This window comes from Dermacentor albipictus, chromosome 7 (genome assembly GCF_038994185.2).
Source record: "Dermacentor albipictus isolate Rhodes 1998 colony chromosome 7, USDA_Dalb.pri_finalv2, whole genome shotgun sequence".
NCBI classification, from domain to species: domain Eukaryota; kingdom Metazoa; phylum Arthropoda; class Arachnida; order Ixodida; family Ixodidae; genus Dermacentor; species Dermacentor albipictus.
In genome coordinates, this window is record NC_091827.1 from 130,123,020 (window position 1) to 130,148,714 (window position 25,695).

Consider the following 25,695-nt stretch of genomic DNA (forward strand, 5'->3'; position numbering starts at 1 on the left):
GAGCATAGCCCTAAAAAAAACTTGGAATGTCTGCGGCTGTCTTCGGAACCGGAAAGTCTCGGACAGCGCGAGTTTTGTCGGGATCAGGCTGTACTCCCGAAGCGTCAACAAGGTGGCCCAGAACAGTAATTTGGCGGCGGCCGAAACGACATTTGGACTAGTTAAATTGCAGCTTCGCCTTGCGAAATACATCAAGCATAGTTGTTAGACGCTCAAGGTGAGTGTCAAACGTTGGTGAGAAGGCGATGACGTCGTGGAGGTAGGAGAGGCATGTGGACCATTTGAAACCTCGGAGCAAGGAGTCCATCATACGCTGTAATCGTGGAGGCAGTCAAGGGCGTCGTCTATACGTGGGAGCGGGAAGACGTCCTTCTTAGTAATGTTGTTCAAATGACAGTAGTCTACACAGAAGCGCCACGTGCCATCCTTCTTCTTAACCAACACTACAGGTGACGCCCAGGGACTCGAAGAAGGCTCAACGATATTTTTGACTAGCATTTTGTTCACTTCACTTTGGATTACTTGGCGTTCCGACGCACAAACTCGACACGGTCATCGGTGAATAGGAGTAGCATCGCCAGTAAGAATCCGATGCTTGACCGCGAGCGTCTGGCCTAAAGGGCGATCGTCGAAGTCGAAAATATCTCTGTAGGACGATAATACTTGGTAAAGGTCTTCAGCCTGCGCAGAAGGCAGGTCCGTCGCGACCATCTTCAGTATCTTCGGATCGGCGGCCGAGGCTGGCACGATGGGCCTGCTAAGCTCGAAAGAAGCATCGGTCGATAAAGTTGCCACGTGATGGTCGCCGAGACAATCAACGTTGGCAAGGCAAATACCTTGCGGTAGAATTTCCTTTGCCAATCCAAAGTTACAGATAGGCATGAAAGTGCGGTTCGCAGTAATAGTAAGTACACTGTGAGGCACGGTGACGTCATACTGTAGTGGAATGTCGGGCAGAGGTGTGACGAGGTATTAGCCATCAGGGACTGGTGGGGAAGACAGGAGTTCAATATAGGGTATTGATTTTGGCGGCAGGCGAATGAAGCCGGTGGGCCGTAGGCGGCACTGGAGTGCGTCAGAATGTTCGTCAAGAATTGGCAACTCAAGGCGAAGGGTACTTGCAGAGCAGTCAATAAGAGCAGAATGCGCGGAGAGAAAATCGAGGCCGAGAATGAGGTCGTGGGGCGACGACCAATCACGACGAAAAGGACAGGAGTGTGGCGGCCGGCGATGCTAACAGGTGCTGTAAACATGCCGATGATAGGCACAGTACCGCCATCCGCAACGCGGACGACGCGCGCCAGCGTTGGGGTGAGCTTGTTCAGTCGTCGTCGGAAGGCAGCAGTCCTAATAGAAAGATGTGCCCCTGTATCGATGAGTGCCGTGACAGGATAGCCATCAACGCCAACGTCAAGAAGGTTTTGGTACGTGTTTAACGTGAGCAGAGTATTTGAGGGCAGTGTCGGCAACGTAGCTTCACCTCCAGAAGCTGCAGTGCCTAGCTTTCCGGCTGGGCCCGGGAGGCGATAGGTGGCGAAGAGAAGCGGCGGGGTTGGCGCGAACGAGACTGATGGCGTCGAGGTGAGGCCGAGCGGCTGTGGTGAAGATTCGAAGCAGGGGCATCAGCGCCATTGGGTTCATGGCGCGTGGCATAGGGAACAGAAGGTCCAAAGGTGCGGAAATAAGTGGCGGCGTTTGTCCGAGGAGGCGGTGGCCATCGGTTGCGGCAGTGACGAGCGACGTGGTCTATGCGACAGCAGTGGAAGCAGATTGGTCTGTAATCAGAGGCACGCCATTCGGACGGGTTGCGGCGAGATGTGGTAGAAAAGGACTTTCCGGGACGAGGAGGGCCGGTAGAGATATGGGGAACGCTGGGTTGAGATGTTGAACACACGGAGTTCAGACCCATGTTCTCAAGTTCCTGCCTGACTACGGCGTGAATCATGGCAATCGTGGTTGCTGGCGGATCGGGAGGCGTCGCGGAGAAAACTGGCGAACAGGCGGCCTCGAGCTCGCGGCGAACAATACGGGTGACGTCGTCACAGGTGGTGGCCTGACGTGGTCGACCTCACAAGTCGACGTGGCAGCGGTGTTGGATAGCCGCGTGATGTGGTGCGTGATACGGCGGCTGTTGGCTTGTTCAAGGCAACGGCATTCTTTGATGATGGCGTCGATTGTCGAGACGTTGCCGAAAACAAGCACATTGAAAGCGTCGTTGGCGATGCCGTTTAGAACATGTGACACTTTATCTGATTCAGACATAGCATCGTCAGATTTGCGGCATAGAGCCAAGACGCCGAGGATGTATGAAACGTACGGCTCTGTTGATGTCTGAACACGAGACGCAAGAGCCTTTCTCGCGGCAACCTTGCGGCCAATGGGGTCGCCGAACAGTTCCCGTAGCTTTTCTTTGAAAGTGTCCCAACTGCTTATCTTGTCGTCATGTGTCTGGTACCACACGCGTGGGGTGCCGCCAAGATAAAAGATGACATTGGCGAGCATAATGGTCGGGTCCTATCTGTTATTAGCACTGGCACGTTCATATAGCTTGATCCATTCGTCAACGTCCTACGTCCTGTCCCTCCAGGCAAGAGAACACATCAGGGTCGCGATGTTGGGAAACCGTGACGATTGGAGCAGTCGGACCAGCCGAAGCCGTTGCAGAGGCGGGCTCGTCACCGGGAGGCATGGTGACAAGCTCGATGTACTGACCACTCCGGAGTTCCGTGGCGAGCACGGGGATCGGTGACCTTCACCAGAATGTTTTATGCAGAAAGACACAGACGAAAGAGGCTATTTACAGGCTATTTACACTGGACTGGAGCCAGAGCGCCAGGCCGACATTCGCTCGCGCCAAGGGCACAGACCCACTTCGTCGTTGTTCTCGCGGTGGCTCGTCCCTTGAGCATCGCTCGATAATATCGTAATAATATTATAAGACCACTGTCCCCTACTTCCGCTAATGGTAACTGATTTATTGTAACCATGGCGGACTTTGCAACACGTTACCAAGACGCAGTTACTTTGGCAAGCATTGACGCGGAAAGGATTGCCAAGGTGTTGCTTACGATGTTTTCCCGCATTGGAATTCGGTGCGAAATAGTCACCGACCGAAAAACACAATTCACCTAGCAACCCATGAAAGAGTTAAGCCGACTGCTTTCGTTCAGGCAACTACCGACTATGCCATACCACCTAATGGGAAATGGTTTAGTGGAATGTTTCAACGAAACGTTGAAACAAATGATTCCGCGAATGTGCCAAGAAAACCTCAATAATTGGTATCAACACTTGGCCCCACTGCTATTCGCATACAGAGAAGTCCCACAAACAGGCTCGCGCTTTTCGCATTTTGATCTTTTTTATGGCCGTTATATACGTGGACCTACGACCATCCTCAAGGAACTACGGTCAAGGAAACATCTGAAAGGAGAGACTCAAGCGACGTACGGCTATGTAGTAGAGTTGCAAGAATCACTGCAGCAGACATGTCACCACGCCCACGAGGAGCTTCAAATAGCTAAAGTTACACAGAAACATTATTGTGATCGCAAGGCAAAGGCGTTGCACTTTGCCATGCAAGACAAAGGATTATTGTTGCCATCATCTGAGAAAAACAAGCTAATCCTTACGTGGAAGGGACCGTTCAGTGTCCTTGAGAAGACAAGCGACGTTGATTAAGTCATTGACTTGGGCACACGAATAAGTGCTTTTCACATAAACTTGCTTAAAAATATGAGGAACGATGTCCCTTTCCAGCAGCTGATCAGCAAGCCGCTGTAGCTGTCAACACCCTTGAAGATGAATGGAACAACCCGCCATTTATTGTACTGAACAAGACGCTTTCCAGGATGTAAAAATTGCCACTGAATTGCTTGATGAGCAAGCCGTAGAAGCAAAGGAAACATTGTCTACGTTCGAAGAGATATTCTCGGACGTACCTGCAAAAACCCACCTTGTAGAATGCCAGTTAAGAGTGATAACGGACATGCCGGTGCATGTCCGGCAATATCGGGTACCTTTTGCAATATAAAAAGTTTTCGAATTTGAAGTGCAAGAAATGCTAAAGCAAGGCATCATTGAACCTTCAAACTCTGCCTACCATTCGCCGGTGCTGATAATGAACAATAAAGACGACAGTTTGTGCTTGTGCATTGATTTTACACATCTAAATTGAGTGGTCACAATGCACAATGAACCAATAGCACGAAAAGACGTGGTGCTCGCCAAGCTGGGTAAGAGTCGGTACTTTCCCAAGTTCACCTTTACGAAAGGGTATTGGCTAGTGCCAATGCAGTCTGATTGCAAACACATGACAGCCTTTCAGTCTTCGTCGGGGCTCTATCAGTTCCGATTTATGCCGTCTGGCATTAAGATGGCTACAGCTGTTTTCACAAGGCTTATGAGAAAAGTAGAGGACGGTATCCCCAATATCTACCACTACTTCGACGACGTCTTAATTACCACCGAAACATGGGAAGAATATTCACACTCTTCGGCGTTTCTTCCAGCAACTCAAAAACGCCTGTCTAACCATCAAGCCCTCCAAAAGTGAAGTTGGCTTTACCTCCACAAAATTTCTAGGGCATATTATAGGTCACTGTGCCCTACGCCCGCAGATCGAGACCCTCGAGAAAATTGAACATGCCAAGCAGCCAACTACTATAAGGGAAGTCATTTCATTTTTGGGCCGTACTGGATACTACCGAGACTTCGTGCAAATTATTCAAAAGTATTAGCGCCCCTCACAGAACTCACCCACAAGCATGACCCACAAACGGGTCTGGGAGCTGCGTCACCAGGAAGCCTTCGACAACTACGGCACTTACTGTTTGATCAGCCAATTCTAGGCTCCAGATTTAGAACAGCCATTTGTCCTACGTACAGATGCGTCATCGAGAAGCCTCGGAGCTGTCCTTCTACAACGCCACGGTAGTGTTCTGCACCCGGTTGCATACGCAAATAAAAAACTGTTGCCTAGAAAAGCATGTAACTCTACCATAGAACGAGAAGGCCTTGCCCTTCTCTGGGCAATCCAAAAGTTTCATGTTTTTGTCTACGGCAAGCGCTTCTTGCTGCAAATGGACCATGAACGATTCTCATACATTAACTAAGCCAAGCATGAGGACGACAGAGTATTGCGCTGAAGCTTATTCATTATGAAATATGACTATTATGAAATATGAAATATTTCATTATGAAATATGAAATATTGTCGCTGCCAAAGGCAGCGACAATATTGGAGCGGACTACCTAAGCAGAGTTTCTTCGTTCTTCAAGCTTATATGCGTATGTACATATCTTTTGTTATTGCTTATATACGAGTGCGTGTTGTTCTTTTTCTCACTGTGTGAACTGTGTGCAATGTGTAAACTGCGTGCGCTATGTATCAGTTCCACGAGTCCTCCTGCTTTGAGATCACTCAGCACGACAAATTTTTTAAAACCGAAACAATTTTATTGTGTGGAGGGTAACGTGGTGAAAGACGACGACGGCAGACATGGCATGACGCGGGAAAAGAGACACGCTCGAGGGTTGGTAAAAGAGAAAGAAGCGGAAGACGAGCGAGCGGGGAGCTGCGGGCACGGATCGAACGAGCCGAGAAGGTTCGAACGAATCCCGAGAAGGCTACCCGGGATGCACCGCTGGGCAGCCTCGTGACGGACCATCGAGGCAATGTCCTGCCGGGTCCTGTGCCTGGCTTGTTCCAGTGCTCTCAGGGTTCCTGTGCTCTCGAAGTTCTGGCACTAACAGGGATCCGAGCCACTACCCCAGCGGCTTTTCGCCGTGTCACTGTCCCTGCCTACGCAACCTAAGCCGTCTCCGACGCGTACGGCGGGTCAGCGACGATTACAACTACACATGAGCGAACCTATGCAGTTGGACCGTATGCCACGACGCCCGGATATCGCACGTTAGTGGGCGAGGTACGGTAACTGTGCAGTGTGCCGCGTCGTCGTATTCTCCGCCGCATTAGAAAACCGCCTTAATTCGTGCTAAGTTTGAAGTTTTGTATCAGTGCAGTGTTGTTAATTCTATGTCCACCGGTGCAACCAGTCCGCCTATCACCTTTGAGTTCTTCCTCACGGCAGCTCACGTCAACAAATGTGACGGTACACATTATTACCCTACAGCCATGCTTGGTAAAAACACGGATTGGAAATGCTTATTTAAACATGTGGCTTCAGCTTCTTCATCGACTATAACTGCATTATTAAAACTTAGTTCGCCGACTCCAATATGATCAGATCCACACTCCTTGATATAATGCCAGAATGACTTGGGATTAGTTGTCATTTTACTATTGAGCCCTTACAAATATTTGTTTTGCTTTTCCACACTTGATTTATAGTGTTCTGTTATTTACGGATAACATGTCGCCTTCTCTGAATTTCTCTCAAAATACCGCACGTCAACCGTTGCTTCTTTCATTTATTAAGCTTGTCTGCTTGTTTCGCAGGTAGAAACTTATCCACAAGGGCTAATAGCTTATCCCTAAACTTAAGCCATAAATCCTTTATACTATGGTTTTCAGCAAGGCACTCAAACATGGGTCAATTAGCTTCTAGCGTTTGAGCTATGCTTGAGTAGTCATCCCTGATGTATAGGAAAACCTTTTTTGTTGAACAACTTAAGATTCTTGCACTTTCTTTTTTAATTTCTACAACTGCCATGTGGTCACTGATACCTGGAATAACACTGACATTATTCACCAAACTGGGGGAATTTGAGAACACGATGTCTAGAACGTTATTATGTTTCGTTGGCTCACTGAGTAACACCAAAACAGTCAATTGTATTTGTCACTTCTACGTTTACATGGCACCCAATGCCTCTTACACATACTCCATCACGCCATTCTAAGTCTGGTAGGTTAAAACCACCAGCAAGAATGAAAGCCCAGCTTGCAACTTCCGATATTTCATTCAACAATTGAAGTGTATTGTAGTCCGAGTTCAGTAGTCGGTAAAATACACCTACGACGAACAAAGAATTATCATCTAGGGTAACTGTGCACCAAACATATTCGATATCACATGGGATGTCTAAGTGGGCAGATTTCAAAGAACTTCACACAAGTAAAAATACATCGCCCCCATGGCTCGGCCTATCTCTACGGTACGCGACAAATTTGCTCGGAAACATCTCACGATCGCTGATATGACGGTTCAGCCACGATTCCATGCCAATAACTACGTCAGCTCTCACCGACTCGATTAGTCCTGCCAATTCTTCCGTGTTATTCGTTACACGCTACAGTTTATGCAGTTACAGTTGTGTGCCGTTACAGTTACAGTTGTGCCGTGTTAGTTTTTTTCCAGGCAAGCATATTTTTTTTCTTTGTAGCGGAGCCACTACCTTCTTTTTGTCGTTCCATACGTAAGCTTTTTCATCAAAAATAGGTCTATCAAAATTCAGTTTGTTTTGTTTTCTCGCCTTTGTGTGCTTTACCGCATTCCCATAGTCGGTTTCGCCCTTCCCAGGTAGCTGGCGCATAATCCTGATCAACTCTGTACTCTAAACCCGTAAATTTTCTTGCGTTGGACAAACTTTGTTGTTTTTCTTTATACGAAGAGAGGTTTATGATAATCAGTCTCTTTTTTGTTCTTGGTGTACACTAATTCGACGTGCTTTTTGTAGTGATGTAACTTCATTTCCCAGCTTGTCGCCAACAATCTTTTTAATCAATTCCTCGGATTGGTCCCACGTTTCCGTCCTGTTGTCATCTACTCCGTAAAACAAAAGGTTTTGTCTCCGACCTCTGTTTTATAAGTCAACATTCTTAGCCTGCAAATCCCTCAATACTTTCTGAAGTCTCAAGTTCATCATTATTATGCTGTACAACTACTCTACCAAGGTTCCGAACTTGTTTCTTAGTTGCTCCACGGCTGTATTCTATATCCGCTATCGTTTATTCATGTACTGCATTCCTGGATTCAATGGAATCAAGCTTATTCAAGATTGCAGTTTGTCCTTTCTGCACGCTTTGCAATATTTACATTTCAACAGAAAGCTGGTTAAGTTCAATATCGCCGGCAAGCAACAAAAACAGGAACACGTAAAAAAACCTGTTGACAAATATAAAAGACCTACTTCGAGGCACATGCGCTCGTTTACTACAATGAACATCAGCAAAGAACATAGTAGGAGGAGACGCTTTCACTTCTTTGAGTCCCGCTTGGGCACAACCTGGGTCTAGCTAAAATGGCTATACAAAACATGGAGACTAATGCAAAGCTGCACATACCACACCTTTACCACATTACGAGACCTATGGAGCAGCACATACCTGAGCTAGCTGTCTGAACACACATTACCATATCAAAACTGCCATTGTGCCTTGACAACATGGCCGCTACAGCAAAAAATACTACACACCTTTCTCCTAGCGCGCAAACTGGGTAGAACCCATACGCAATCTATTCCTTCCTCCGTGAGGAACGCTATGGCGTGGGTTTCTTCTAAATGCAAACCGCCATTCCTTGCGAGGCGCACCAAACACAAGATGCACCGGCACGAAGTTTCACGCATAAGCAAGTGTACGTGTAGCTTGGTCTTAAACCGGCGCCTGGGTCACCTGCTTCCCTTGCTTGTACCGTTCCAGTGTATCAGCTAACAGGTCCTGCACATCTGCTAGCCACAAGGTTAGTATATTGGGGGCGAGGACTTACGGAGTCGCCATCTGTTGGAAGTGCCTTGCTTGCGTAGTACGAGGGACAACGCGGCGCACTCCTCATGGGTTTGGCTGTCGGCGCTCAATAAAAGCACCGCGTGGGAGCTCTCCTGCAAGTTTTTTTTACTGTAAAATTGATAATCTTGGTCAAACAGAAAGGATAAAATGGTTTAATGATGCTTTTTACCGAATGCCTACAGGGAACGCCCACTGCGCGTGGTCACCGCGATGAAGTCCCAAACCGCCTTTTTGTAAAAGGTAGGCGATTGCTGAGAGTAAAGTATGTTAAATTGCTGAGAGTAGGTATGTTATGTAAGTAAGTATGTTAATGTTAAATAGTGGGCTAGCTGCATAACCAAATGGGGCATACCAGAATGAAACCTCAATACAGCAATCGCATGCGTTCGTAGTGGACGACTGTGCGCCTGCATGCACGTCTGTGCATAATGGCTTTAGGTGCGAGCACATTTTCGCACCATGCTGGCAGCTTTAGGCCGCAGCATATGATCATTTCACAGCACACAAGCGACCATTTGCATGGATACTATCAGAGCTGTTCCATATTATACCTTTATAATTAGGGACTTTAACCCCTAATGGGTCTTCAGCTAAGCCATCGAGACGGGTAAATTTTTTTTCCGTTTTCTTCTAAGTTCTTGGACGCTTCAGTATCATTATTCCTCAAGGTGCATCACACAGTATTTCTATCGGTCTTCTCCGGGAGAAATTTGCTGCTGCTTCTTTCTTAATCCAGTATAAATTAGTGTTTTGTGCTAAAATGAAAACGAGCCTATGCTATCCCTTTTTTTCGTGTGCTTCTTGCCCTTGCCTTTCCATTCCAGTGAACACGCAAATACCTAGCATCAACAAGTTCACAGACCAAACCTTCATGACATTAGCCGGGCTACGTGCGCGAAAGCGTCTCAGTGCACGCTTTCTGCTACTCACGGTGCATCGCAGCCCCGATGCCGCAGCGGAAATGCTTGCGGCACACCCGACTTGTAGCCGATGGCTGTTTGGCGGTTCTAAGTTTCGTTATCCAAGCTTCACGCAGCCTCTTGTCGAGCTTCTTACCTGTGAAGGCTTCACAACGCTCCGTTGCATATGCCCGGTACTACAGCACCGAGCACTAGCCTACCATGTTGGAGTCCTTCAAAGGTAGCCACTACCTATTATAGTGCTTTCACGTGTTGCCGAGCAGACACCCGAAGCGGGAAAACCTCCTCACTTAATCAGAACCGCAGCTCAGTTGAACTTCAAACTTTCGTTTTCAGCTTCGGCGCTTCCGAAGCAGCTGACGCGGCCACTATGTCCACGTGATACCTTATACCACGTCATACCGACAGCGGCGCCAGCTTTTCCAGTGGTGGAGATCGCACCCCCCCCCCCCCCCCCCAATGCTACTGTCTGCTTCATATGCTGTGCCTACACCATTGTGCACCCGCAATGTTCCTTTAATGCGAATCATCCTTCTCAGAGTCGAGCCGGTTTTCGGTGTCTGGTTGTCTACGTTCGACACGGCCCCTTTTCTATCACTTTGTATTGATCATTGTTACAAATTTCACATTCTTAGCAAGAACACTGACGCTTAAAAAAGTTATCTCTTAGGAAGACTTGCGCCTAAGAAAGAAGTAACACAGGAAAATACGAGGTAGACGAAAAGAGCGGAAAGTTATTCTAAGCCTACAAAGTTATTTTCTCGCCTGGTGATGCCGTGATTGAAATGACCTACCCGTTTCTGTAGCCAGTATAGCTAGCGGAGCTCATAAATTCCTCAACATGCTAGGCGATTTCTTTTAATATATATGCATTCCTTCCCTTGCGATCAACTGTTTTAGATCTGCTCTTGCACTTAAAATGTACTGTGAGTATTATCAAACTGGCTTTCGCTTTGTGCTCCTTTCTCTTCAGTGTGCATTTCACTCAGCTTCGTTTAACAGCTTTATTTGTGTGTGCGATGAGTCAACATTACCCTTACTTTGAATACCTAGAATGCATTGTCATGCTTTTTTGACAGCTAGTGTATCCCTCTTCCTTTGAGTTTTATGTGCTTGTTGACTACATTAGTCCCTCCCCTTCTTAGTGCTCTTAAAATATTTAAAATTATGTGGTTTTAAGCGCCATAACCACGATTTGATTATGGAGCCCACCTTAGTGGGTGACTCTGGATCAATTTTGACCACCTGGCGTCCTTTAACATGCACTTAAATTTGTATACACGGGTGTTTTTGCATTTTGCCCACGTCTAAACGAAATCGCTGTGCCTGGGATTTGATCCCACAACCTTGGGCTTAGCAGCACAACACCACAGCCACTAAGCAACCACGGTGGGTCCCCTTCGTAATGCCCTGAGAATACCACAAACAAATAAAATAGATTGATCGACAGTGACCTCAGCGTGAAACCAACTTTTCCACAATGGGCAACAACTGTTTGGGGACAACAGCCTTGGGCAACGGCAGAGTTTACCGAGGCAAGTGCACCACTGACCTTACTAGCTGTTGCCATGATAAGGGCCAAAACTTGGCACCAGGCTTTGCTTGAACACCCAATGTAGATAAATAAAGGTCACCATTCTCCTGTGACACCGTCATTTTGCTTTCATACATTTTCCCAAGGAAGATAACAGTAGTACTGACCCTTAGCGGCACAGGTGGCCCATCCGGCCATGGCGGAGATAAGGTCGAAGTCCTGGCGCCCAAGGCCCCATGCCTCAAGGAGGGGACGCCCCACAAAGGAGTCCCAGTAGCAACGGTGATGGCAGCACGTTGCCATGAGAACGCCATGGACACCGCTGCACACGGTCCACAACTGTAACTTCTGTCTGGCTTTGAACATGGTGACACAACAACGACATGACAATGGCACTGCGTATGAATATATGTTTTCACATTACAACCACTTTATGTCAATTGAAGCAAGCACAACTTGGTAAGAAAAAAAAGGACTGCTCAACACATGGAAAATCTATGGCAAGTTCGTTGAGCTCGTTGGCAAAGTGTACGCAGTGAAAGATGGGAATGGGGAGTCATTCCGTCTTTCGTAATGTTTTAACAGTCTCGGAAGAGCACAACAGCTTACGATAGGTAGCGAAGCACTGGAAGTGGTAAGGAAATACGTCTACTTAGGGCAGGTAGTGACCGCGGATCCGGATCATGAGACTAAAATAATTAGAAGAATAAAAATGGGCTGGGGTACGTTTGGCAGGCGTTCTCAGATCACGAACAGCCGGCTGCCATTATCCCTCAAGAGAAAAGTGTATACCAGCCGTGTCTTACCAGTACTCACCTACGGGGCCGAAACCTGCAGGCTTACGAACAGGGTTCTGCTTAAATTGAGGACGACGCAACGAGCTATGGAAAAAGCAATGATGGGTGCAACGTTAAGAGGATAAGAGAGCAGGTTGGCTGAGGGAAGAAACGAGAGCTAATGACATTTTAGTTGAAATCACGAAAAAGAAATGGGCATGGGCAGGGCATGTAATGCCCATGCCCATGCCCATTTATGCCCATTATGCCCATGCCCATTACATGCCCTGCATGGGCAGGACATGTAATGCCCTGCCCATGGGTCACCCATGGCTGGGTCAGAAGGCTGGGTGACCATGGCTGGGTGACCAAGCCGGCTGGGTCACCCGACCTCTTTCCACTTGATGTGAAAGATCGTACTTACATGATCGAGACAGACTCAGATTAGCTCAAGACAAGGATAACGGATGTCTGCCATAGAATCCTAGTGTCGGTCATCAAGAAAGCCACTGAAGATATGATAAAGTGGACCCAGTACTGCATAGCTGCAGGGGGAGACCTATTCCAACCCGTCCTCTAGGCACCAGCTGGTGTTCAACGGAGCTTACGAATTCATAGATAATAAGGGCACACTGAAATCTAATGTATCTTTTCGTTGTTTTTTGTACCGGCGTCCTGATTGCTAAATAGGATCATTTATAAGTGGTTATTTACTTTATTAAACGCATCAATTTTGCGTTTTCTCAACACAACGAAAGTTTCTGGTGCGAAATATAAAGCGCACATACTCTGTTGAGCAGTGCGAGCAAAGGCAGGGTTTTGAAACATGCTATGCCTATTACACTGCATTTCGCCTTTCGTGCGTCGCTTGAGCCGCGTTATCAATGTGCTTTTTTTATCAATGTGATCAGTCGACTTCGAGAGACGGATAATAACTCTCACGTAGAGACGAAGGAATAGCTGCAAAGCCATGAAACCTGCTGTTGGTGCTCCTTCAGAACCTTTATCAAGGCGATGCACTGTCTCTTCGGGTTTGTGACAGGCAATGCACTTGCTTTCAATCGGGTTATTTAAGGGGGCTGCATTCAGATGCGGGTGGGAGCATAGTCATGTGGTATTTTTTATAATTCGTCAGCTTTGTTTGCCAGTCGCAACAAAATTGCACGCAATTAGTATGCCACTGAAAACAGAGTAATTAGATGCCATTTGGGGGTGCCTGGGGGTGCCTACAAATGCCATATTTCCATTTTGATAATTAGGACAGTACTACTCGAATTAGATAAATACTTGCAATTGTCGAAGTAAATTTTAGGAACCAAAGAATTACTGGCGGCTACTCCACTGTACTGGAAACAATATGCGCTAGGCTTTCATCGAGTAACGCAACTGCTCTTTTTTGATGTCTTGGTGCAAGATGGTTCGGGTACCCTGTATAATTAGCTCAGTAACCTGAATGAGGCCAAGCCGGATTGACTCGAAATCAGAATGAATAGCAGTCATGCACAGGAACGCTTATACTTGGACAGAAAAAGGGAAAAAACAGAAAGAGGCTGCAGTTTCGTATTAGTGATAGCGAAGTATAAAACAATTTCACTAAGGAAGACTACACCATCGAGAGACGCCAGATTCTTGGTGCTGCGAGAGTACTCGGGCTGTGCAATTGAACTGACGACTCCCAGTATGAGGTCTCATAAATTCTCATATTAACGCGACAGCGTTAAGGAGCTCGTGTCGCAGAAAAGCCGGTGTCGTCAGCGTCGGTGTAGGCGGCGTTGGCCGTGAGCGATAAATCCCAGCAGGCACTTCATTAATAAAAAACAACTTGCAAGATGGGCTTGGTGGGAATCGAACCAGGGTCTCCCGAGTGTGAGACGGAGACGCTACCACTGAGCCACGAGTTCGATGCTTCAAAGCGGTACAAAAGCGCCTGTAGTGAATGCAGTGTTGCCTTAGAAACGAGCTGTTTCTAAGGCTCAGGCGTGCGTCGCTCTCAGGCGCGCATTTCATTGCCGCGCCGAACGCTGCGTTGCTCGACGCTCACCGCGTCCGATGCGGCGCGCGTAGTCGCTGCGCCGTAGCCCATTGTCTTACACCCCTTGGCGGGTCGACGGGAACGCTGTCGCCTTCGACTCTTGAAGGCGAAGCTTAAGCGTCCTCCAATTTTTGTTTCGCAGATAAGGCCGTCACTACAGTGAACAACTCTTCGACGGCACACGGTTTCCTGAAGCGCAATATATATATATATATATATATATATATATATATATTCTAATAAAGAAGAAGAGCACAGGAACAAGGCCAGCCAGATCGTCTCTTCTATGCCTGCTGTGCAACCAGTAGGCCAGCCGGATCGCCAGTACTTGGCCGTTCGAGCTACCAGCTGTTCCCGCTCTGCGTCACCTGCCTCCTCGGTTACGAAGAGACGTTATCATCGGAACTGCTCAGTGCATTCATTACAACTGGTGGAAGGTGCGGGGTACTCAAGAACATCTACACCCTGGAACTCCGGTCTCGGACTCAGCGTGCCATCATGCCTGACCCTCCCCAGCCGACGCCGCCGCCACCCCCCGTTGCCTGCTCTGGCGCTGTCCCGCAACGCCATCCAGCGGTTTTCAACGGTACGGACGAACAGGATGTCAATGACTGGTTGGCTACGTACGAACGGGTGAGCTTCCACAATCGATGGGACGATACCGCCAAGTTAAATGCCGTCATATTCTACCTAGCGGGAGTGGCTCACCTGTGCTTTAAGAATCACGAAGCCGACTTTAATTCCTGGTCCGCGTTCAAGACCAGTTTCGCTGCAGTTTTCGGTCGCCCTGCCATCCACAAGTTGCGCGCCGAGCAGCGGTTGCGAGAGCGAGCGCAACAACCCGGTGAAACATTAACCTGTTATATTGAAGAGGTTCTCGACCTATGCAAACGTGTGGATGCGTCTATGCCGGAAAATGACAAATTGAAGCACATATTGAAGGGCATCGCCGATGACATTTTCCAAATGTTGATCGCCAAGAGCCCGCGCACCGTAGCGGAGCTCATAAACTTGTGTCAAGGCTATGACGAGTTGAGGAGGCAGCGCGAGTTGACTAGGCGCCCCTCAGTTGCTGACGAGGCCCTCTCTTCCATGACAGCCTTCTCTGATCGTTCTTCCTTGCTCACACAAACCGAAGCTTTCATGCGGGAGGACGTTGCACGTCAGCTTTCTTTGCTACCCTTTGCTGAGCTACAGCAGCCGCTGCCGCAACAGCCTCCTACACAGCTCGTTCCTACGCTCCGGCGGGTTATTGAAGACCAAGTTGCTGAGGCTCTACCAATGCAGCAACAGCAGTACCCTGCCGCCGCGCCACTTACTTACGCATCCGTCGTCACGCAGCCCCCTCGTCAACCACTCGTTGCCCTACATCCTCGGCCGCCACCACCCGTTCATAGTCCCGTTCATCGACCTGCTCCTGCCTTTACTAATCCTTGGCGCACGCAAGACAACAGGCCCATATGTTATGCCTGCGGTATTCCCGGCCACGTTGCCCGACTCTGCCGCCGCCGCATGCTGCACTCTGATGAGTTTGTGCAGTCCCCTCCCTACGCCAACGTGCAGCCTTTTCACGACACTTATTTTAGTCGGCAGTCGAACAGGCCACCAGCCGAGCGCCCGGTCTTTACACGTCGTTCACCTTCCCCGCGTCGCCGCTCGTTGTCCCCCGTGCGTCAGCGCCCTTCACCCACGCAAGAGCAAAACTAAGCGCCGCAGTTCAGGAGGCAAGAACTGCGTCACCATCGATCTGTACAAGTCCTCCATTGTCGCCTTCGAACGTTGTCGATCTTACTGTTGACGGCGTCCCTACCGTTGCGCTAATTGATACTGGAGCAGCCGTGTCTGTCCTAGACGAACGCCTCTCTTGCGCTTTACGAAAAGTTATGACGCCACTTTCTGGGTTTTGTCTTCGCACAGCAAGCGCGCAGCCAGTTCAGCCTTCAGCAGCATGCACAGCTAGAGATGTTATTCAGGGCGTTCTCTATATTGTGGAGTTTGTGGTTCTCCAGTCCTGTTCTCACGACGTGATACTTGGGTGGGACTTTCTTTCGCGAAATAACGCCGTCATCAATTGTGCACGTGCTGAAGTAGAATTATCGCCTCTGCGTGACGTGCCCCTCGTCGGCGCCACTTCTCTTTCCGCCAAGCTAGTTCTTCGAGAAGACATCGCCATACCGCCGTACTCGTCTGCCGTTGTTCCCGTCTTCTGTGGCGCTGTCTCTGAAGGCACTGTCCTCTTCACTCCTTCGGAACTCTTCATAACCCACAAAGATGTTCCCCTCCATTTCGCCACGCTTGAAATTTCAGCCGGTCTCAGTGCCATCGCTGTCGACAATCCGCTTCCTACAGCCCTGACGGCTCTTTGCGGTGAAGCACTTGGCCATGTTCAGCCTATTGATGACATGTTTATAACCGACGTGCCGGATGCTTCATATACAGAGCTCACTGATTTCTGTGCACTTTCCGCTTCTGCTCCGCCATCACCTGACTTATTCACACCTTTCATTGCCGATGACCTCACTTCCGAGCAGCGCTCCCAGCTTCTTCACCTACTTGCCCAGTTCCGCTCTTCTTTTGATGTCGCTCAGCCTACTCTGGGTCGCTCGTCAACCGTGAGCCACCACATCGACACTGGCTCCAACGCGCCATTGCGGCAGCGCCCGTACCGCGTATCCGCCAGGGAGCGTCAGGTGATCAGTGAGTACGTGGACGACATGCTTCAGCGTGGTGTCATTCTACCTTCGGTATCCCGGTTGTTCTCGTCACAAAAAAAAAATGCTTCCATTCGGTTCTGCGTCGATTATCGCCGTCTCAACAAGATAACGCGCAAAGACGTCTACCCGCTACCGCGCATTGACGACGCTCTGGACAGCTTGCAAGGCGCTAAATTCTTCTCTTCGTTGGACTTACGCTCGGGCTACTGGCTGGTCCCGATGTCAGCAGTTGATCCCCCTTAAACTGCATTCATTACTCCAGATGGTTTTTACGAATTTATAGTGATGCCATTTGGCCTATGCAATGCGCCTGCTACCTTTGAACGAATGATGGACAATATCTTGCGCGGCCTAAAATGGAGCACGTGTTTGTGCTACCTCGACGACATCGTTGTGTTCGCCCCTGATTACAGCACGCATATTCTTCGCCTTAGGCAAGTGTTGACGTCCTTGACCAACGCAGGCCTGCAACTGAACCTGAAAAAGTGCCAGTTCGCCGCGCGCAAGCTCATGATTCTTGGTCACGTCGTGTCGCAAGACGGCATTTGCCCCGACCCATCAAAACTTCGCGCCGTGGCAGAATTTCCGAAACCTAAGACACTCAAAGAACTCCGCATCTTCATCGACCTCTGTTCTTACTTCCAACGCTTTGTTCGCAATTTTGCCTCGATAATATCACCTCTGACACAACCTTAAGTGGCGCCAACGACCTATCCTCCTGGTCTCCTGCATGCGACACCGCGTTCGTGACCTTACGCCGTCTCCTGACGTCTCCGCCTATACTGCGACACTTCAACCCCACCGCACCAACTGAAGTGCATACCGATGCCAGTGGTATTGGCCTTGGCGCTGTCCTTGCGCAGCGCAAGTCTGGCTACTCCGAGTACGTCGTTGCTTACGCCAGTCGTGCGCTGACTAAAGCGGAACACAATTACAGAGTCACAGAAAAAGAATGCCTGGCCATCGTTTGGGCACTCGGGAAGTTTCGCCCCTATTTATGCGGCAGGCCTTTCAATGTGGTTACTGACCATCGCGCCCTTTGTTCGTTATCCTCTTTAAACGACCCGTCTGGACGCCTTGCCCGCTGGGGTCTGCGCATTCAAGAATACGACATACACGTCATATACCGCTCAGGTCGCAAGCACACTGACGCTGACGCTCTGTCCCGCTCTCCGCTGGCAGCCGACGCGGCCTCCCTCTCCACCATTAAGGCGGTATCCTCGGTCGACATCGACACGTTCGTATCAGAACAGCGCAAGGATCCTTGGGTGGCCTCTCTTTTGGATCTCCTTTCTGGCTCGCCTGCATCTCCCATCTCCCGCTCCCTGCGTCGCCAGGCTGTCCATTTTCCTGTCCGGGATAAACTCTTGTATCGACGGAACTACCAGCCCGATGGTCGCAAGTGGCTCCTGGTTATCCCTAAGACTTTGCGTTCCGACCTGTGCGCGTCTTGCCATACTGACCCACAATGTGCACACGCAGACGTTTTGAAGACGTATGAGCGCCTGCGGCAACGTTACTACTGGCGCGGAATGTTTACTTTTGTCCAAAAGTTTGTCTGCTCGCGCCCGCAATGCCAACGCCGCAAATCTCCGCCTTATCCAGCCCACGGATTATTGCAGCCACTTCCGTGCCCTGCTCGTGCCTTCGACCGTGTGGGCATTGACCTGTACGGGCCTCCTCGGTTACGAAGAGACGTTACCATCGGAGCTGTTCAGTGCACCCATTACAATATATATATATATATATATATATATATATATATATATATATATATATATTGTAATGGGTGCACTGAACAGACCTGTACGGGCCTCCTCGGTTACGAAGAGACGTTACCATCGGAACTGTTCAGTGCACCCATTACAATATATATATATATATATATATATACGGGGTTCAGAAAGATGGGGGAGCCCTCCCTGCCCCGCGAGAAATCAAAACTCTCCGCTTATGGGCATCACTATGGCTAGTATTGATGCCGACAAATCTGCGTAATAACTTTTTTGCATGGCCTGACGTACAAAAGCCGGGCACTAGGAGCCAGAGGCATATTTTGTGTATTTCAGATTTTTTTTATTCTTGGTACTTATACTAAAAAAATAGCACATTATTACTTTCATTTGTGTTCCTTGAGATGCTTTCTTTAGGGAGGCCTGACTGCTCGGCTAGTTGGTCTAGCATTATAATTATGGTACGTCAGCGCAAATTATTAACAGACCCAAAGAACAAATCAGAGAAGAATGGACATTACTAGCAACTGTTGATTCTCCTGTCACTCATGGATATTTGTACAATTTGTTGCGCATGCACGCCGTCGCATGATTACATCACAAGAAACCACGACACAAAGCTTTCGCGTATCAAAGAGCAGCTTGCATGAATTCATACTCGGAAGAATGCAAGCTAAGCGAAGCTTCACTAATACACATACAGGCATTCTTTTAAGTCAACAGCATTCTTTGGGTAATTAGCGCACTTTCTGGGGGCTATCTTATTATCTATGCATGTTTATACCTAGCCATTTTCCCGCATTGGGTCACTGGGTAGTGAGTAGTCCAATGGGAAGCGCATCGGGCTACTGTGCTGAGATAATTGGGCTCAAACCCACCCATTGGGCCTACCTTGGTCACTGAGTGTGGGCAAATGTGCCGCACTTCAGCAAATCTCTTGCACGCCGACAAGGGTTACCGTAGAGGCTGGACTGTGTAGTCACCACCGTGAAGAAACACTTAGGCTTTGATTTGGAGTGTAACTCGCTCTGTAGTAGTCTCCAATGAAATTCTTTGACAAACGCAAGTTTGCTAACTAGGTATTTTCCAATAAATGTATGCCACTCTTGAATGAACGTCTTTGACACCAACCTGGCTAACTAGGCACGTGCCATTAGGAATGTGCCGCTCTAAAATGACAAAACAAGGTCACTTAAATTTCTCCAATGCTGGTTGGAATGTTCCCCAAGGCCAGCAAACCAACCCTTTAAACCCTTTAGCAGGCTTCGCCACAAATTCATTGGGTATGTGCATTTTTCAGGGAACGCCTTTTGCACTGTGATGGTTAGGATCGTCAAGTTGCAAGGCATGTGACGTGAGGGAGATGGAGGAGACGGTGCGTGATTATGAAGTACACGACAATTATATTAGACTGCGCACAGACAAGAAAAACATCTGCAACGAGATCCATGCATGTATGATTGTTCGAAAACAGGGAAAAATCTTATGCCGTCTCGTGAGGGTGCTGTTGAAGTTCAGAGGCGTGGTGAGACTGGTAGAGTCCTTGAGAGGGAACAGTGGCGGGTAGAGTGAGGATTGACCGGCAAAGTGAAAGGAGCAGCACGGAGCAGGTGGTTGGCCCCCAGCTCCTAGACGGCAGCAGGCCGCTTCGAGGCCTCGTGCCAAGCAATGACCCAAGGCATTCTCTGTCCCAAGGACGGATGCCCGGTTTGGTGAACCTCATGCGGGTTCTGTAGGCTCTGTGGCCCTAGTCGTGCCGACGTTCCTACGCACATATTTATTTGCTGAACGAGCAGCACTTGCACTTTTCTTCTTCTTGTTGAGGTCAGCCTCACTGTTGTCTGCTCTTCCTGGTCTCATTTTGTGAGTACTTCGTTACAATCACCCCTCACTTTCGGAACTTCTTTCTTTCAAAGAACTTCAGCGCACTTAGTATACGTTGGTTCACTGTAGCACACACGCACTACAAGAGCATTACCACAGCCCCACAGTTATGAGCACCGCACACTCAATACACATAAGACCACATAAAATTTAACACAGCATTACAGTTCTGAGCACCACACACTCGGCACATATGACATTTGCAACTACACAACACAACGCACAAATTTAAAATGCCGTGAAATGTTGTTGAACATTAAAGTTACACCAGTTAAAAGTACATTCTCTCGAAATACAACATTTCCATGTATGTACTTGGCACTCATATAGCCCGCACGTACCTTCTCGCTGCCTTTCATATACTCAACGAAGAAGTAATACTCGTACGAGACTACAGTGTAAAACAGCGTTGTTGACGTGCTTCGCCGACTTAATGAAAAAGGGGCTTGTGGTAATTCTGTAATACGAACGTGCGTCCAAACAAGTAAATGTGAAAGCTTTGGAATGGCCCATGTAAGAGCTATGGCTTCTCGCTCGATTGTCAAATATGCAACTTCGCATGGCTGTCGTCAATAGCTTGCATATGACACCGGGTGCAGAATTCCTTCATGACGCTGCATAATTATGGCACCTATACTTGTTGATGATGTGTTGGTGTAGAGTACAAAAGACAGAAAAATCTGGTGCTCTCTATAGGTGGTGTAGACAGCAAAGTCTTGAGTCCATCAAAGGCTTTCTGCTCACGTTCTCCCCAAACTACTTTGTTAGGGCCTCTTAGTTAATTCAGTGTGCGGGTAAGATATCCTGGAGTAATTGTGCACGAGTCTCTATAATACCCTGTAAGCCCAAGAAACGAGTGTACTTCTTTTTCATCTGTGCACACATTGCAGCCTGTATTTTGTCAAAGGTTTCAACCTGCGGTCGGATGATGCCATTTCTAACGAGATGGCTGATGAATTTCACTGACCTTTGACCAATTTCACTTTGTCATTGTCAACTAAAAATCTCTGATTCATTAGAGAAAGGACTTAAGTGTAGCCACGTCTTCCTCCCAAGTTTCAGTGGCAATGAGCACATCATCGAAGTAGTAGTAAATATGCGCGGGAAACACAGGGAAGGCGGGAGATGAAAATTCAGGATGATTAGCAAAACGAGAACAAGGTCAAAGCCAGAGCCAACGTTTCGACAAGTGGACTTGTCTTTTTCAAGCTGAGATAAGCTTTCCTTAGCACAGTATATATAGGTACGGTTCTTCTGAAGGGGAGAGGGAGTGATGCAGGTGGGCGAGGTAATGAACGAAGGTGTGTTAGCGGCGAGGGTGTAGAATTAAAAAGAAAGGTGTGCTATTCAGCGCCGGTTGAGGAAGGTGAGGTAGCGTCATCTGTCAGCCGGTCGACATGTCAAGGTAGGTTCCCTTTTTCATGGAAGGGGCCTGGACGACGAGAGAAGGAGGAGTGAATATCTACTCTGCTGGAGGTCAGTTAACTATCGTTTTTCAAAAAGAGACTATAAGTAGTGGGAGAAAATGGTGCTCGTGAAAAAAAAATTGAATAAATACATAAAAAATAATGAAAGAAAGGAAGGGAAAAAAAGAAATAAAAAATAAGTAGGTGTTGTTTATAGTTTAAATTTAGCACAGGAAATATAAAGATCCCTTTGAAATGGTTGTGCCTATTGGTTGCAATGTCTAGAACTTATGGATGATGTACAATTCTATGTATTTCCTGTCTCATGCAAAACAAAAAAATTTGATTTTAGGATGTAACGTCAAAGCCATCAAATATGTGGTACGTCTGCTACCAATTTTCTCATAAAGTGGTTGAAAACAGCTGGGGCGGTTTTAATGCCAAACAGCATGAAGCGAAACTAATACAGGCCTGAGGCCATAGCGAAGCCTGTCATTGGTTTTAACTCTTTATGCATGGGCACCTCCAAGTAACCCTTAGCAAATTCAACATTGGAAAAATACTGTGCAGTCCCTAGTTATCAAAATAATACCCACATGTGGTATGGGCTCATTGTCATTGACCAATATTTTGTTGACTTGCCTTAAATCACTGCATAGACGCATTATCCCACCCTCTTTCTTGACAACTATAGGCGACTGGTAGCCGGACTCAGATGGCTCTGTGATGCCTTGCCATAGCATTTCTCCAATTTCTTTTTGTACGGATTCCTAGGTAGCAAACGGTGTAGGATACGGCCGCATGTTTACGGGTGTATTTGTGATAAGATTTAGTTTGCACTGGACGAGGTCTGCTTTGCATAGAACATCGCTGACTGAATACGCTGACTGAATACGTTCTCGTATGCTCAGTAGACTGGTGACTTGCACGCACTGGTCGAAAGAGAGCAATTCCGATATGCTCATGTTGGCAGCCAATTATTTTCCTTGAAATGGTTCACATGGTAGATTGTCACTTTCTTCAGTCTGACAAGCAGCTGACGCTCCCTGCAATGGCAGTTATATAGGTGACTGTACCTCCTACTTTTTCAATTTATATGGAATCCCGAGCTCAATAACGTAATCCACATCATTTCTCCTCTTAAGTACAGTAAAATGCCCTTTCCACGCGAGAACCAATTTGTTGGTGTCCGAAGGAAGCAGTAGCAGAAAGTTGTCTCGTACAGATAAGTGGAGTGGTTTGGCCTTCCAGTCATAGTGCTTCTTCTGTACAAGTTATGTTTTCTGAAGCTCCTCCTTGGCTAAACGGCGAGTGTCTTCAGGACACTTCCGGAGCTCAACTGTATACTGGTATAACATATTTGTCACATCAAGATGATCAATAGTCCATAATTATTTTATTATCGCCATGGGCCCACTGACGTAATGGCCATACAGCAAGTCAAAGGGTGCAAAGCGCAAACTTTACTAAAGAACTTTGCGATAAGGGAAAAGCAATGGTGCCAAGTACCGGTCCTATCTTCTCAAGCTCTCTTTACATATTCGTCTGATCATTTGTTTAGGTGTGCCGTTGGACCTCTCCACAAGGCGATTTGCCATGTGATGGTATGGAGTTGTTGGCAGCTGTGTAAAAGAGAGAAGCCGGCTTAACTCCTTCATTGTGTGTGACGAGAATGATGTGCCTCTGTCCCAGATTATCTCATGTGGGAGTCTTACACGAGAGAACATCTCCAAGAGCACCTCAGGGATTTTTTTTTTCATTTCAATACTAAGCAGTGGCATAGCATAAGGACACTACGTTGCCATGTCGAACATTGTTAGAATGTACTTATTCCCTTTCTCGGACACGGCAGATAATAGTTTTACAATCTCAACGGCAACTCTCTTACATAGAGTATCAATGATGGGAGTCTCTCCCGATAGTACTCGACCAACTAAATGTTTGGGAAACGTCCGCTGGCAAGTACCGAACGGCTTAACAAATCGTGTGATGTCTGACTGGACCCTAGGCCAATAGAACTCTTCGAGCACATGGTCTATGGTTCGCTTTATTCCTTGATGCCCTGCAACGATTCCTTCGTGAGATATTTTGATCACAAAATGGCGTAGGCTTCTGGGTACAAGCTGTTCGACTTGTTTCTTCGACCGCAGCGTGTACTTTGGGTAAAAGATTCCCTTCTTTAATATGTATTCGACGTTAGTGAACCTAGTCTCCTCAGTTTGCCAACTGCTTCAAACCATTTCCGTAGGCTGCCATCATCCTTTTGCCTGGTTCTCAAGTCGATTGGGCTGATGTCCTGGGGTCTGTAACTTGTACTGGTAGTAGATGTGAACTTGATGTTGCCTGTCTAGTTGTCACTGCCACTGCCGACTTGTCACCAGTTTCTCCAGCAGCCAATTATAAAATGCCAGCAGAGAAGGATTCACTGGCTGAACTGTTAGAACCTTCTAGCCTACATGTTTTCCACAACGTTCAATGTATAAAGACGTTTTTTCCATTCACTGTCAGGATCTGAGGCATCCTGAATATCTTTCACGTTTCCTAAGACAATGTCGTATAAGTGAATGCACACGCAAATTGACACGTGTACTTGTTTTTTTTTTCGGGTGACCACTTTTCACCGTCTAACAAATGTTATCGCACAGCGCAGTACGCGCCTGCATGTATCGGAAGCTTCCCGAATGTTATCGATGGTTCTTTTTACTGTTTGGTGTCACCAAACCTTGTGTAATATGATTGTATGTTTGCGCGACGCGAATGGTGTAGAAATTTCTGAAAGACACACGGGCACCAGCGATTACTATGGAACCTTCGCCAACTCATAAAAGCCGACGCGCTTGATCCGCAGATCAGATTTTTACGATCACCGACTGTGTTCGCCGCTTTCGTTGTGCTTTGAGTGTAGCCTGTTTTTGTGGGCACAGGATCGCCCAATAAATTTAGTTTCGCCATTCACAGTTCTTTTTTTCTGTGTCCTCGACCGTCCCTACCAAGTGACATCTGGTGGAGGTGCTAGTTCGGTCATGTACCAGACGCCACCGACAAGCCGTCATCCAACCCCGGACCGCAAGGAAAACATCGTCCAGGAATATCGAGCAAGCAGCCGACTGCAACAGTTGACCCCGAAGCAGAGACTTCTACCTGAGAAGACCAAGCGTGGCCAAGAGAACACCAATGGCTACGCCAACGTCCGCCATTCTGCTGCAATAACCTCGGGCCCTACCAGCTTTCCATGGAGCATCGACTGCAGACCCAGAATCGTGGCTGGAGACCTACGAACGAATCCCGCCTGACAAGCTGCTACTTCGACTTAGAAGACGCCGCCAGAACGAGGTTCGAGAACCAAGAGTCGACTTTGACATCAAGGGACCTATTCCGCAGCGGGTTCCTGCGGACATTTACGAGCATGCTCTGCAAGGAAAGGGCCGAAGCTATGCTAGACGCCCGAGTACAATTACCAAATGAGACCATAGCAATCTTCAATGAGGAGATGACGCGACTGTTCCGCCATGCCAACCCAGATATGCCAGAGGAGAAGAAAATTTGGTTCCTCATGTGTGGGGTAAAGCAGGAGCTCTTCGCCGGATTGACATGCAACCTGCCGAGGACTGTTGCTGAATTTGTTTCCGAAGCAACAACCACTGCGAAGACGCTCGATATGCGGACAAGGCAGTATAATCGCTGAAACTACACCAATGTTCAATCACTCGGACGTGAAGACATGCGAGAGACCATCAGAGCGGTCATTCGCGAAGAACTGCAGAAGCTCTTTCATAGGTCGCAGCCTCATGTGGCCTGAATCACTGACATTGTCAAAGAGGAGGTTCAGCGATCACTTCGAGTTACTGAAGTGCAACCATCATCGCCACAGCCCCAGCCGGAAACGATGACCAACGCCGCCGTCGCCCGCCGTCAAGGTCCCCCTGCGCGATCGCGCCAGGGCCCTGTAACGCCGCAATTCTGTCGTCCACCACCACCGCCAGCACGCCCACCCAAAGCCCAGT

General features: G+C 48.0%; 1 protein-coding gene across 4 annotated transcripts in view; it reads right to left on the reverse strand.

Moving 5' to 3' along the window:
- LOC135895964 (tRNA:m(4)X modification enzyme TRM13 homolog) overlaps positions 1–25,695 on the reverse strand; it is a 409,379-nt gene that overhangs the window by 96,507 nt on the left and 287,177 nt on the right. For 3 of the 4 annotated variants that reach the window (XM_065424240.1, XM_065424239.1, XM_065424238.1), the window contains one exon: positions 11,314–11,468. In XM_065424240.1, the coding sequence (XP_065280312.1) occupies positions 11,314–11,468 (155 nt within the window). Of the gene's footprint in view, positions 1–8,693; positions 8,785–11,313; positions 11,469–25,695 lie in introns of those variants that run through there. The other variant, XM_065424241.1, reaches the window with a different exon arrangement.